The sequence below is a fragment of the Rhipicephalus sanguineus genome, chromosome 5 (assembly GCF_013339695.2).
Source record: "Rhipicephalus sanguineus isolate Rsan-2018 chromosome 5, BIME_Rsan_1.4, whole genome shotgun sequence".
Taxonomy (NCBI): Eukaryota; Metazoa; Arthropoda; class Arachnida; order Ixodida; family Ixodidae; genus Rhipicephalus; species Rhipicephalus sanguineus.
The window spans coordinates 71,749,676-71,765,357 of NC_051180.1; the positions used below are offsets into that span (position 1 = coordinate 71,749,676).

Below are 15,682 nucleotides of genomic sequence, written 5' to 3' on the forward strand. Positions count from 1 at the left end.
TAGTGCAATCTAGTGACAGTGCTTGTGATGTTTGATACCCTCTGTCCCGTTTTCGCGCTGTTTTCATCGCAGTAAATAATGTAACTAGTTTCCGGCTACCTTGCCCACATTACACTCCAGAACCACATTTTGGCGACAGTATTCTGTAGTCATCTTGATAGCAAAACAGCAGAGCAAAAACAAGCAACGAAGACAATACATTGCAGTCAACATGAGAAAAGAACACATTAGTTGCGTGCTTGAACAAAATCCATGAAATTTGTTCAAGGAGTTCACAAGTCTTGGCGTCTTCTCTAATCCAAAACAGAATTATGGTTGATCAAGCAAGTGTGGGCCTCTGTTAAAAGTCAGGTACGTCAGCACTTTAATTATGCTCTCTCTTGACTTGTGTCATGCAAGATTTCCTGCCAACTGACCACAGGTAACATCTCATCAAACATTTTCTACGTACTATGTCGCACCACACGTGTGCTGTTATATAGTGCGTCCGTTGCATCACATGCAGTACAGCGTGTGTTTGTTTGGACTTTTGCGTGTATATATGTGGCCTCCAAGGCTGAGAAATAAGGCTGTGAACCTCAACCAGATATAGCTTCAATTGCAGTGCCGACAAGAAGGCATACACAAGGCCTTTCAGTAAATGCGATGGCATCATTAATTAAATTCGTGCAACTGCTATGCATCACTAGCATAAACAGGTAACTGGTCCTTTCAGTATAATTGTTAGCACTAATACATCTCTAAAAAACTGTTCATGAAATGAAGCAAATCTATCAGACTTTCTGAATTTTAGACAGTAGGACACTGACTTGCACGTGAGATAAAAATATTGCAATTTGAATATATCTGGTGTATTGCAGGTATGGGAAAAAATTTCGGTGGGTCGCAATTGACAATTTGGCAATGGGCTACCCATTTATTGAAAAATATACATATTTACAAATACACAGCTTCATTCGGCTGTGAAAAAAGCAACGGTTGTGAACAAGGTAGTGCTTCACTTATTCCTCCAAGAGTGTGTTTGCCACTCCTGCTTGAGACGACTGGCGCCTCCGGTTTCGGCCGCCTTCACGATCTTGGGCACCAATGAGCCAGCGCTTTACCACAACGCTGCACTTCGTGAGAGATGCTTGTTCGGGGTAATGAGCTCTAAGGCAGGCTGCAATAAAGGAACACCAAGAGAGCAAGAACGAATGTCACGGGTTCAAGAAGACTCAAATTCGTTCTATCTATTTCTAACAAATAGTCGAATTACCTTCTACTTCGAACACAAAGATTAAAGTGAATGCTGTATTCTATTACAATGGCAGTATTTCCTTTAAACCTAACAAATGCAACTGGCTACAGTGAGAAAAAAGGCATCACGCTACAGCATTTGTCCTTTATGCAAAGCATTCAATATAATATACTGTACATACGCGTGCAATGGACGCAGGTTATTTTTGGCGAGATTTGGGGGGAAATGGCGGGTGCGGCCATTACACAAAGAAAAAGATGCAACTTTTTTTTCCGTACATATTTTCCCGTGCCTTCATTTAACTGCAGTACTCACTTGTTCTGAAAGAACCAGAAAAAGAACCGCTGTAACTCACGCAGTTGCAAAAATGTTATTCCTCGCCTTTGTCCTTCTCCACCTTGTTACTTGTCCCATCCTCAAGGTCGCCTATGTCCCAGGTGAGGTCATCCGCTGTTCCTCAAATTTGTTCATTATTCCCGCAATCCAACTCCACCGTCTTGAAGGAATACCACCCCACGCTTTGAAATCCCGTAGCACACATCTACAAGGGATGCCTTCTTCAGACGTCTGCAGCCAGTGTTGTTTGGTGGACGGCAGTGGCTAAATCTCGATGGCTGTGCTTTTGCTACATGGAAGTGCCGAAACATCGGCAGGGCTGCCTTGTTTTGCTCCCGAGAAAAAAAAAGTTTCCTAATTTTCACATCACACAACGTACAATACTGCTAACCTCAAAAATTAGGGGTGTGGCTAATACACGGGGGATCTTAAGATACATTTCTTGGGGGGGGATTCTTCAACAAACTTCTGGGTGCGGCTTTTACATGGGTGTGGCCATTACACGAGTATATGTGGTATTTGTAGACAGCCTTGAATGCTGCTACTACAGTATTGTAAATTCCCTACCCAAGATGAGCATTCTACAGTGAGCTATTTTGCCACTGTACGTACCATTGCAAACACCACTAGAAATAGACCTCTCCCTGTTTGCAAACAGTGTGAAGTCACTGGCAGTGTCCCGCCCCCAAGTACCGCCTTCGGAGCAGGTGCTGGTTGGCAAGAAAGTTCCGCCGGCGGGATCTCTCTACATAGCAGCGCTGCGTGTGTCTGCTTTACTTCGATAGAAGTTTTTGCAAATTGCTATTTTCTGAACTCACAGCTGTTAGAAGGAAGAGTTACTGACTGTAATGAACGATTCTGTTAGGTCAACCTATGATTTGGTCGTCGTGGATGACAGCCATAAAAAAATCTTATGCTCCTCGAAAGCGAACGTTGTACATTTTCACGACGACTGGTGTTTGGAGAAATGTTAGCATGGCATGGATGTGAACGTACCCAATTTCCGTCGCGGAATCTGCACTGCAGTTTTAAACGATGTACAGCATTGGCGGCTACTGTGCGCGAGGTCACGGATTAGATTCTCACTCACGGCGCAAAATTCTGATCAGAGATGAATGAAAGAAAAAAAACACGAAGGAAACACTCATTAGCCTGCGTTCGGTTAACAAATCCCCGTGAAAATTAAAGCGAAGTATTCCCCTACGGCGTTCCTCATAATCCACTGAGCAGTTTTGAGATGTTAAACACAATAATTTAGTTATAATCTCTTGCGCGGTTACTTCGCTGTATCTGATGCCTACAACGTCATTTAGACTTGGTACACAAGCTCGGAATGTCACTTCATAAATATCGAGCCTTAAAGACAAGCTAACTAGAATATGACAAACAAGAATCTCCACTGCTTCCATTAAAACGTACATCTCCAATAAAAGGCGATACGCGTATGGTTCTGGATGTTCGCCGTGGTACGTGCGTGTTCGGCAATTCTAAAACACGCTGGTAGCTCATTCGTAGTCTCACCTTTCAGCCCGGACATCATGCACTTTTTTGTTTTTGTTTTTTTTGTGCACACAGCACAAACACAGATGTACGCACTCGCAGATCATCGCGTCAAATAAAATGTCCAATCCTGATGTTCCGTCGACAACCGGTCACTGCAAATTGCCCTGTTAGATACAACGCGTGCCAATGTTTTCGCAAACAGGATGCATCGTTATTCACACAGCACACACCACACACAATATTGTCAGTTCAACGTCCGCAAATGTGAACCGATATCGTCGCTGCCTTAAACGCACACTACACGCCACAGTAAACGAGGCACATTTTCGAAGACGATGCCGCTGTTCCTCGCACATACCACCACGTGGATTCACTTCTCCAAGTTAAACAGCCAGCAGCGTGGCAAATTTTTCGTCACGCAGTCCACGACACATATGTTCTTTGACACATACCACAAATAATCTTGGAACTAAAGACTAAGAAAAAGGTTCAAAAGAAAAAGAAACGTGCGCCAAACACCGTGCGACTGTACCACGCTGAGCCGGCAGCGGGAGTGTTTTGCCAACCACCCGCTGTTGCACGTGCGCCCAGAGGTCACGTGACCTGACGTGACGGGGCGTGAGTGACGTAGGCCGGTAGAGGTCTATTGCAAGCAGTAATAAAACTCAGTTTCTTTTGTTCCTTTTTACACCTGTATGGTACCAGCTTCAGCTTTGAGCAAACAATGGTTTTCACAACTTGCTGTACTGAAGCCACCAAAACCATTAATATCTGCATCGTTGCCAACATGAGGATTGACCCTTTAATACAGGCGAATCATTTACAGCCTGTATTTAAGTCCATGCCATGGTACCAAAACACAGAAAGCATTGAAAATTTTTAACAACAAATGGTCAGCGAATACCAAATAGGATTTCTGCGCACATTTTTGTAAAGTCGGATACAACTCAAGAATGAAGCGCCAGATACTTTTCAAAGAAGGCCCCTCAGCCAACGGCGTCAATTGATTTTCGTGATGTCACAGATAATTTGATTAAGCGACCCGACAATTGAGATAGTTAAAGACGTGGCCGGCTATATAGTGCAGATAAAAGTAACTTGCTTGAAAAAGGCCTCTGCTGACACTAGATCTAGTTCTAGATCTTGAGAAAGGTCTACAAATGTCTTGATATGAACAGTAGAGGGCTCATAAGATAACCAGCCTGTCTCAGTGCAAGATAATTCTGCACCACTGTAATAGATCACTTACCCAGGATCATGTTGTTAATGTTCTTAAGCTCAGCAAATGCGTTCTTCCTGCCACGAGAGCCTTTCCAGCTGAATTGCAAAGATGCTGCTTTGGTCATCAAGTTTCGCAAAAGTATTCGCACCGTGTCCTGGAAGTCTGTGCCGCCAAATCTTGAACAGTAGTTTGTCTGCAGATACACCAAATCAAGTATTAGTTAGAAAAGCTGAGGAAGAGTTTACAATTGCAAAAATGAGCCTTACCAGCAGCTCCATGTGTTCTTGGGAGGAAAGGTACTCTTCAATGGCTTGAACATCTGCCACTGTTGAAGCAGGTATTGTCGGGCAGTCTTCGGGCAACACTAAAACTCTAGTTGATTTGTTCGCAGTCAGCAGTGTCCTCATGCTCTTCAGCTCGACTAGTATCTTCATTTGGTTATCAAAAACTTTGCTTTCACAGGCTGCAAGAAAAATAGCAGTGACCCTCAGGTAAGCATCTAAAGGGGGAATTAATTATGCCCTAAGCAGAAAACATAAGATCAAAAGCTGATGCGGTACAGGCGAGTATTATTTGGAACTTCAAATTACAGGGGTACTGACACAATATTTCGCGGCCGAGATAGCCTGCGGGATCGATTCCGGTGAACATGCGCATATCATCGGCAAAATACCAACAGCGAGTATAACTTGGAAGTTATTTTAAATGAATTTTGAGGTTTGCGTGAGCGATCGACATCCTCGCGCTACTGACACCCTCAAAGGGGACCCTTGGGGACCCCCTACTTCCCTCAACACGCTGCAATAAGTTATGATGACGTCATAGCCACCATGTTTTTCTGCCTCGTTCACTCCAGCAGCCTACTTCTTGACGGCTGCTCGCGAACAGCGCGGAAGTTCGTCACTGTTCTGTGTGCTGATGTGATCGAGCGCTACACCCGTTAGGTGGTGATAGTTGCACCCGGAGTCGACTTGTCGTTTTTGAAACCGAAACTGACACTGGTCGGTAATGAGGAGCCTGTATTTATCTGTTGCGCACTAAACAATGTGCCATGTTATGACTAACAGGCCCCCAGCAACACATTGCAGCAAAAAACCGCGAGGCCAAAATTTTGTGTCCCAGTACCCATAGGTCGCCAAACTCACTCATGAGTCGACTCACTCAGACTCACTCAGACTCATATCGAGACGTGAGTCTGAGTCTGAGTGAGTCCGGGTGAGTAAAGTTTTTGTGACTCTGAGTCGGAGTGAGTTCGGTTGGGAAAAATTTTGGTGAGTCTGAGTCCGAGTGATTCCGGTTGAGGAAAATTTTGGTGAGCCTGAGTCCGAGTGAGCCCTAAGGGCAAAATATATTGCATGAGTGAGTCTGAGTGAGCTCCACATTTTTTGCCGACCTATGGTCATTGCCTTTTGCACATACACACACACACATACTTTTGCATATATGTACACAGAAAGTGCACCTAACAGTCATAGCCTTTGGCTCATGTAGACGAACCCATGGAGCATAAGTATATCAATGTCATAATATGCTGCGGTGCTACAGCATATTATTTTGTAAAAGCAGTGAGACAAATCTACCATTTGGCTCAGCTATCCCTGATCATGTTTTCCTCCAGGTAAATGTGTTGCAGGCAAGCTCACGTGATGTGAACAAGACACGCGATGCTTTAATTTTCAAGTAATAAAGGGAGAAAAATTACACCATCTCCCGCTAAAGGGGACCATGAGGCGATGCGAAGCCAGAGCACTTGCACGATCGCGTTTCGTTGGCGTTCGTTGGGCATGCTACCGACCTCGCGTCGTGGAACGCGAAGAGGGACGCTACGCGCGTCGTATCTTCCATCTAGCGCGGCCGTTAATTCTCACAGGGCGAGCGGGGAACGCGGTCGACAGGCGGGCGAGAGGGGGCAGCGTAGGAGAGGAGGGAGAAGGGGAGGGGACGCGCATGCGCTCGAGCTCATCGCGGCGTTGCGCAGGAGAGAATTTCGGCATGTCTAGCCCGCGTTTCAGTGAAAGAGTGGAAAGGGGGAGGGGAGAGGGGTACGGGAGAGGGGGAGGGGAGAGGGAAAGTGGAGAGAGGAAGGGGAGAGGGAAAGTGGATAGGGGAAAGGGGGTGAGGGAAAGTGGAGAGGGGAGGGAGGAGAGAGGGGAGGAGAGAGGGGAAGGGGGAGGGAAAGTGGAAAGGGAAAGCGGTGAGGGGAAGGGGAGAGGGGAAGGGGAGAGTGTGAGTGGAGAGGAGGTGCGTGGAGAGGGTATGCGCATGCGCAGTAAGGGTGGTCACGCCGCACACCACCACCACCACCACCACCACCAGATTGAGTTCCGCCTTAAGATACTTCGCATCTAAAACGCAACGAAGAATGGTCTAGACTCAGTTGCAGAGGTGACCTTTGAAATTTGTGGAAACATTGTGGTTGTGACTGGTGAACAACAGGAATGATCACAGGTCATTAGTTAAGTTGGAAGTGGTGCGAAATACTCAAGGTAACATGAAATATACACGAAGATAAGCATGTTATCAGAGAAATGAGTAGAGTAAAGTGCAAAGTTGAACGCAGCTTCCCTATTATTTTTCTACCAGGTATCATGTTGGATCCATCACAATGTCAAAAGATTTTCTGAGCAGTAATTAAATTGCAGATGGGGAACGCTGCACAGTTTCATCATAATGTGTCACTAACAAGAACTGCATCGCTTGTCATTCGTTGGTTCAGGAAGTGGAATGTCGGAGTTTGCAGAGTTTAGTTAAACAAGAAACACAGTTGCTTTACACAAACAGTACGTTGTGAATAGTTTCAGTGAGTATGGATGCATGCTTCTATTTCAAACTAACATGCATGTCAACCGAGTTGCAGCTTCTGCACAAACCCCTCTGGAATCCTCACAGAGCTGAGCACTTCATCAATGTATCTTTTATGCATGCCTGTGAATAGCTGACACCATCAGTTCTTTGCAGTGGCACAACAGTCATGACCAGAGGTTTATAATTGAAAAGTGACAGAGCCCCTGGGTGCTGAAAATCTTTTGGACTTGGTGAGCACCTGAATACATGCATGCTTCAAACTTCGTGGCCCGTCGCAGTGGTCTAGTGGTTACTGTGCTCAACTGCTGGCCCGAACTTAGTGGGATTGAATCCCGGCTGCATCAATCCCACTCAATGGATGCAATAGACCTCTCCCTGTTTGCAAACAGTGTGACGTCACTGGCAGTGTCCCGCCCCCAAGTCCCGCCTTCGGAGCAGGGGCTGGTTGGCAAGAAAGTTCCACCGGCGGGATCTCTCTCCATAGCAGCGCTGCGTGTGTCTGCGTTACTTCGATAGAAGTTTTCGCAAATTGCTATTTTCTGAACTCACAGCTGTTAGAAGGAAGAATTACTGCCTGTAATGAATGATTCTGTTAGGTCAACGTATGATTTGCTCGTCGTGGATGGCAGCCATAAAAAAAAAAATCTTATGCTCATCGAAAGCGAACGTTGTACATTTTCACGACGACTGGTGTTTGGAGAAAGAATGGAATGGATGTGAACCTACTCAATTTCTGTCGCGAAATCTGCACTGCAGTTTTAAACGATGTACAGCATTCGCGGCTACTGTGCGCGAGGTCACGAATTAGATTCTCACACACAGCGCAAAATTCTGATCAGAGATAATTGAAAGAAAAAAAAAAAACGAAGGAAACGCTCATTAGTCATTGACGTGCGTTCGGTTAACAAATCCCCATGAAAATTCAAGCGAAGTTTTCCCCTACGGCGTTTCTCATAATTTACTGAACAATTTTGAGATGTTAAACACAATAATTTAGTTTTAAATAATCGCTTGCGCGGTTCCTTCGCTGTATCTGATGCCTATAACGTGTTTCCATACTTACTCCCCTCCTTTAGACTTGGTACACAAACTCGAAATGTCACTTCATAAATATCGAGCCGTAAAGATAAGCTAACTAGAATATGACAAACAAGAATCTCCACTGCTTCCATTAAGACGTACATCTCCAATAAAAGGCGATACGCGTATGGTTGGGGGTATTCGCCGTGGTAAACCGTACATGCATGTTCGGCAATGCTAAAACACGCTGGTAGCTTATGCATAGTCTCACCTTTTAGCCAGGACATCACGCGCTTATTTTTTTCCTTTATGCACGCAGCACAAACACTGAGATGTGCGCACGTGGTACGCACTCGCAGATCATCGCGTCAAATAAAATGTCTAATCCTGATGTTCCGTCGACAACCGGTCACTGCAAATGGCCCTGTTAGACACAACGTGCGCCAATGTTTTCGCAAACAAGATGCATCCTTATTCACACAGCACACAACACACGCAGTATTGTCAGTTTCAACGTCCGCAAAGGTGAACCGATATCGTCGCTGCCTTTCAACGCACACTACACGCCACAGTAAACGCGACACATTTTCGAAGACGATGCCGCTGTTCCTCGCACAGACCACCACGTGGGTTCACTTCTCCAAGTTAAACAGCCAGCAGCGTGGCAAATTTTTCGTCATGCAGTCCGCGACACATTTTTATGTTCTTTGACACATACCACAATCTTGGAACTGAAAGATTAAGGAAAAGGTTCAAAAGAAAAAAAAAAGTGCGCCAAACAACGTGTGACTGTACCACGCTGAGCCGGTAGCGGGAGTGTTTTGCCAACCACCCGCCGTTGCACGTGCGCCGAGAGGTCACGTGACCTGACGTCACGGGGCGTGAGTGACGTAGGCCGGTAGAGGTCTATATGCTTGAGGCCCATCTGCCTAGATTTAGGTGCACGTTGAAAGAACGCCAGGTGCTCAAAATATCTGAAGTGCTCCACTACTGCATGCCGCATATTCGTATCATGGTTTTTAGACATAAAACCTCCAAATTTTTTATTAATCAACCTATTTTTGCAACGTTCATTGTGAATTAATCACACTGTTACTGTTTGTAAAGACTGCTTCAGTGTAAAACGAGTCGTCAGTATTATATAAATTTTGGCATTTTTTGGGAGGCTGGATGTTTGATTGCCTTCCAAACCATGTCAAGCAAACAGAAAGAAAGCAGAACGAGCAGGGTTTTCCAGTGCATTTTGGGAAGTGTTGGCATTTCCCAATACTAAAGCAATCCAGAACCTCTGGTTGTGATACTCATGCTGATAGGGGCACACAAGGCTTCAAAAAAAAGTTAGTCGGTTAAACTTGTATAATACAAAAGTAACGCAGCAGGAGCAAAAGTAGTCAATGCATTACATACAACCAAAGCAGAATTATAAATACACATATATAAATATATACCTACATAAAATATACATATATACATAAAAATACGTACATATACACATAAAAAAAAGAAATAGTGCAACAACTCTAAAAAATGGATAGGAAATGGGTGCAGAAGGCTGCACTAGAAATCCAATTTACATAATCATGTTCTAGAAAGGCACAGGATAAATTTAGCCTGCTATTTTACGTTTTTGCTGGCAGCAGCACTGTGCCTTGACTTTGTTTCTTGTGTGTTTTTGTTTACAAATGTAATGTGGCAATGTAGCCTTGTGCGGCAGAATATTTTAAGAGATTTCTCAGTGCAGCCAACTGAACAGAAAATAGCTTGCCGGATTGGCATCCTTTCCACCAGATTTTTGCACACATTGGAAAAATGTGCACAATAGTTGATTTCATGTCTGAAGGCCGAATCTAATTCCTTTATGTAATTCAGACATGATTCAGAGGTTACTGCAATGGAACCGAGGAGTTTCTCGGGTACACCACTTTCCTTGAGTAGTGCAAAGAATTGGTGTCGTCCATGGAGAGAGCCACCATCCACTTCAAGGAGTGTTCTCTCACATATGCACTCAGTAGTCCTCAGTTCTAGAAAGCTGTTCACAAGAGTACCAGCGACATGGTACACAACATTTTCATACACCATGTCGGTCGCATCTTGTGAAGATGCCTGCAGATCAGATGAATCAGAGGCCTGCTGCGTGCTGTGGCTTGTGGTTGGTGTGCTGCTAGTTGACAACAATGCAGATGCACTCTCCAAGTTGTTGAGGAAAGCAGTTGTCACCTCACAGTTTCCTTGAGAAAGCTTGAAGAGCTTGCCAATCCAAATATGTTTTAGTGCCGCCACGAATTGGTACACATTTGGGGTCTTATTGCAGCCATGTTTTTGACAAATGATTCCAAAAAAAGTTTTCTAGGGGATCTTGCTGCAATCAACGTGTGAAAAGATGAGTGAAATCAAAGTCCTCTTTTAAATCAGTCCACAGCAACAAGGCTTTGTTTGTAATCTGCCAACCTTTAACAGTGCGCGGCTGCTTGTCCCGAGGACTACCAAAGTGCCATTGGGCAATCCAACTGATGCATGACTCAAGGGAAGCACGGTGTTCCGACCCATCAATCATTGCATACCGCAACTTATCGTCCTGATTTTTTAGGGTCGAACTGTTCTGGCTGTCAAAAATCTTATCCATTCTTTCTGTGAACAGAGCTGTAAATTTAGCATCAAGAGGAAGCTCTTGAATGGCAATGAGAGTGAGGAGTGCCACAGAGACAGATTCACTGAATACTTGTGTGGCATACTTCACTCTTATGTCAGCCACGGCCGCTGGATGAAAAAGCGAATTTTTTATCCAGCGGCCGTGTGTCAGCAAAGGGCATCTTGTAGATATGTTGCTCTTTGAGCTTCCTTGGCAATCTTTCTTTTTTAGATGTTCAGTTGGTGTGTTAGAGGCGTGATTTGCGAGTATTTTTGTAAAAGGTTTCAATGTACGCCCAGTCAACAACCTCGGAGCCAATCGTGAGCTTGTGTTTTCTCAAATTATTCCGCGTGCATTTTATCAGGTGTGGGATGTCAAACATGAAGTATAGTTTGCAGTTGTTGACAGTAAAACATGGTTCATGAAGAGAATGGATCAGCATTCTTGACAGTCTGACATTGTTTGACCCTTGATCATAGATGACCACTTTTACCAAAAGACCTTTTTTTTTTCAAGCTGCATAATTACATCTGATAGCAGCTTGTGCATTGCAAGAGCTGACGTTGCATTGCGGGACACTGCAAAGGCTACTGGCTGCATCCAAATTCTCGGTATGCCAGACACAGCCATTAGAATGGCTGCATTTGCCACACGAGAAGTCCTTGTGTTTCCATCATGTGTAGCCAATCACTATATCTTTTGATTGATCGTACATCAAATGTCTTTTCAAGGCTATTTAATCGAATAAAAGACAGCATGCTTTGTCTTGCAGAGGCCAAGCTTTAATGATTGATTACATTGCATCCATGGCACCTGGAATGATACCAGGTGTCATTATGTCTGCCAGCCAGCATCTGAGTGTCCGCACATGTGGCAAGTGAAGCATTTCTCTGAGGAAGCGTGAATTGAGAGTGAATTGTTTCATCCATTTGGACCAATGTTTTTTTTATTTTCGAAATGTACCAAGCCTAGCTGATTCGTGCTTTAAGCAGTTCAAAAAAGGTCCTTTGACAAATCTGGTTCAAGCCTGTTCAAAACCTCCTGCTGTGTTACTCGCCTCGCCTCGTCCCTTTTTTTCATCTGACCGACTGCCTTGCGGTACCTTTCACTTCGTGAGTGAAGTGTTAGCAGCTTCTTTTTGGTGCGAAGGGTGCACAGAGCTGCGTTTTCTTCGCCCACTTTTTTGGCGTTTCTTGCATCTGCTCCGCGCTGCTGCCCTCCTTGGAAAATTGGAGGCCGCTCGGACCAGGCTCAGCTGAAAAAAAAAAAGACATGGAAGAATGCGAAGGTATAGGCTTTCATCAGTCTTGTAGAGAAAAAAAATCACGATTAAGCTATCAGGGCGCAATCACAGGGCTACTAATATACGGACCACTATGTGCTGCCATGCCATTTTTCATTGGAAGCAATGTGTATTCTGCGACTGAGACAGGAATCATAATTGATTTATACATTCCAAACATCTTATCTTCAAAGAATCATCCATGATTAAGGAAATATCACAAAGCATTGCAAAAATGAACATTTCATGAAATGCTGAACAGAGGCAATGACATTTACAAAGTGGAGGATTTTGAATTATTCATCTCATAAATAGCTATCTGGGCTGCATAAGCCACATTTACATGAATGCACACCTTGATTGTGCATCATATTATGCTGGCCTATCTCGCAGAGCTACTCTCATCACAACAAATCGGACCGCACAATTTTCAGTGTGAACCATGTAGGTCCAACTGCACCCACCTTATATTTGAAATATAAATAATTGCGTGAAGTAAATCACGGGTTGCAGGCCCTGAACTATATGTATGGTTTTGTCAACATTATAGGTTGTGACAATATTACACAGGCTTAGGTGTCCATATCTACTAGGAAAACATCAAGACTACTGGTCCATACTTCCTTATGCAGATGCAGGATGTGTACTTTGCAATAATTCTCTCTCTCACTTTTTGCACTTACCATCACTTGGTGAAACCTGTGACGGTGGTGTGGGCCTTCTTTTGGGTGTGCTTGGCGAAGCGTCTGTTGAAAAAGAAATAAATATGCTATAAAAGGCTGGCAAGCAGGTATTTTATTACCCTCACTTTGCATTGCACGTGTGAATACTGAGCAACAGACTTATGGAGCAATTTTCACATGTGCCTGAGGAAAACTACTCAGTGTTTTCATCTCTATGGAATGAGCTCAACAAAGAAAGCACTGAGTCTAGGCATTGATGTAGAAAAAGAAAAGATATCTATACAACGCAACAAAGTTTTCTTGCAGGGAGGTTGGTTTGTTGTGAACTCATACCGAGCTCCACAAACACTAGAGGAGTAAGGACGGAAACAGGACAGAGTACAAGCTATTTATACTGTGAGATGCCAAAAGCCATTTTCGCTGCTCTATCTCCCTGTTTCTTCATTTTGCGTTTGTGCATCATGCTATCAGTTCATCCATACCATGTAAACAGTGCACTCAGACATTCTTACTGGAAAGCATGCAAAATGCTACTGTATGAGTGCAAGCTAACAACATTTTTTTCCCCCTAGAGTACATTTCCTGCATTTAAGGTTTACGTACAGCAATTGTTCTCATAGCACTGGTAATTGAAAAACAGCTGTGGCATTTCTACCTACTGTTTTAATTTCAGAGAACAATCTGCTAGAGTGTGCAGGTGTAGAATACAAAATAGTACCGCTCTTTGTTTTTATTTTTTGCAAGCTATTCGTGCAGTATTACAGTGGCACCACCAAACAAATATTCTGTACCCTTTCATTCCAAGCAGAAAGGTGAAACAGATCCTTGTTCGGTACACCTACCTTCCACACTAGGGGGGCAGTCTCAGCAGCAGGGACGGCAACTCGCTTGCAGTAAACTGGTGGTCTGCAATTAAAGTACTCGAGCTTAGTCACCCTACGGTGAAAAAACAGCTGGTAGAGTAAATACACTTGCAAGCTTTTAAAGGCATGGCACTAAGCTTAATAAATGTGCTTGTTTTTAATCTCCACTAAATTATAATTACAGATAATTACATATATCCCGACAATATTCTCTGAATTAAAACTTGATATATGAAACACAACTCGATCGAGTTCTTGTTTTTCCACTACTTTTGCGAGTCGAAACGATATTGTAAGCTTATAAGAAATTATGGTGTGTAAACGCTAAGCGCAAACAGCGCATTGAAAAAAAAAATACAGAAAAGTGAAAGGGTGGCGGTGGGGATGGGTCCAGATTAGAGAGGAAAAAAAAGTGGCCCCGCGCGATAAGCGCGGCCTGTTTCATGAACATCCAAAACCGAGCTTGGCCATGCCTTCGCCCGTTGGAAGCATCACGAGGGAGTAATGAAGAGATAAGCGAAACTGTTTCCGGGAGCTTCCCGAGAGCGAAAAGGGGCAGGTGGGTATCACGCTTGGTTCAAGGTCCCCCGTCGAGCAGCGCGGCAAGGTACGCCGAAGGGAAGGAATGAGGACAATTTACGGCGACAAAAATCCGAGCAGGCGGTCGGTGTGTAAACAGACACACAGATGAGGAACGTGGTGGTTTTCACTTGTGCAACACCGCAGCACACATTCGAATCTGAGGGCAGTGTCCCGAGTTCGCTACTCCTCCGCAATAACTTTGCGAGCGATACTTTCGTCGGCTGCGAGCACCACCCATAAACTACACGGACGTGATGTATACGCACGCATTAAAGCGCTTAAAAAAAAACAGCTGCAGCGAGCACAACAACTATCCCACTCCGTTAATGTTACTAGCACGCATAAGTTAAAGTAACACGTAACAAAACACCCTGAAGACACGGTTGCATGACACGGTAATCCAAATTGGTTAGCTTTCATGAGATAGTAGAGGTAACGTCAGGCACTGAGGCACGCACTAACGTGAGCAGGGGCGTAGGCAAGGGGGGGGGGGTTGGGGGGTTCAACCCCCCCCCCCCGGAATTTTTCAGTTTTGCTTGCGTATATATACGCACACACATACAAACGCACGCACGACCATACATAAAGTATGGTTGAACCCCCCCCCCCCCCGAAAAAAATTTCTGGCTACGCCCCTGAACGTGAGCAACCATAACTAGCAAACAGCTCCGCTTTTGAGAGGTGATGCCGCGTCGAGCCACAAACTGCAGCCCGCCCACTAATTTTAACTTATTATCGTAACCATTTCTCAAACAGATAGCTGCAGCAACGAATGGCAGCAAGAAAATTCGCTGTTGATTCAGCAATTTCAAATCATAACGGTCAACGACAGTCAAATCAAAACTTTGCGAACATCTTGGGAAATATATAATAGTGAACGTATAAATACCTGTGGTCAGCAGGGATTCTGAAGAAGTGTTCGCATTCATTCCCCGAGGAATCGCACCACTTCACGCCGCAATAAAGGTGCGACATCGCTGCTCCTCGCTGCGGTGGTAAAGTTTGCGTTTCTATGCGCTCTCGTGCTTGCGCGTCGTCTGCTTGTGCGCTGCGCAGGCGTGATGGCGGCGGTACCTAGCGGAGCCACGCACAGTCATGTTTACAAAACTTTTTTAAAACTTTGCCTTGTAATACTCGTGGATGGTTATAGTTTAATACAGAAGCACGTTTTTATTTACTACTGTGTACTACCGTGGCCGCGTTATTTTATTTTAATTAGGCTTACTAAGGCCTTCACTTCCCGCCCGTACCAGATTCGCTGCAATCGTTTCGACGGTAGCGACGCCCCATGGCCCGGACGCCAAACTGCCATCATGCCTCGGGCCTGCTTATCGGTACTGAAGGCGCGCGGCTCCGCACGCTAGAACATGCCGCTAGAACTGCTGGACGCATCGGCGGCATCCGGCTAATCGGCAATGACGTGGCTTTCGTTGCGTGTCTATCATTATTAAGCGTAGGAATTGTCGTCGTAAGCCTTGATGAACGAAACTTTAAAGCTTTTAATGGATGCTTGCTTCATA

The 15,682-nt window shown here is 44.6% G+C and overlaps 1 protein-coding gene across 1 annotated transcript; it reads right to left on the bottom strand.

The window, feature by feature from the left end:
• Positions 1-902: 902 nt before the first annotated feature.
• LOC119393742 (uncharacterized) lies at positions 903-4,756 on the bottom strand. Its single transcript, XM_037660876.2, has 3 exons — positions 4,565-4,756; positions 4,326-4,491; positions 903-1,159 (listed from the first exon to the last, which is right to left on the bottom strand). Exons 1-3 carry the CDS (start codon positions 4,730-4,732, stop codon positions 1,002-1,004), a joined length of 492 nt encoding a protein of 163 aa, XP_037516804.1. The 5' UTR covers positions 4,733-4,756; the 3' UTR covers positions 903-1,001.
• Between the last annotated feature and the right edge of the window lie 10,926 nt (positions 4,757-15,682).

Excerpts from the sequence above, each read along its gene's own strand:
- LOC119393742 (XM_037660876.2), bottom strand. The coding sequence starts at position 4,732 with ATGAAGATACTAGTCGAGCTGAAGAGCATGAGGACACTGCTGACTGCG. Across the intron at positions 4,492-4,564 it reads AAGAACACATGGAGCTGCTG|ACAAACTACTGTTCAAGATT; the intron begins GTAAGGCTCATT and ends GTGTATCTGCAG. Across the intron at positions 1,160-4,325 it reads CATTAACAACATGATCCTGG|CCTGCCTTAGAGCTCATTAC; the intron begins GTAAGTGATCTA and ends CCTTTATTGCAG.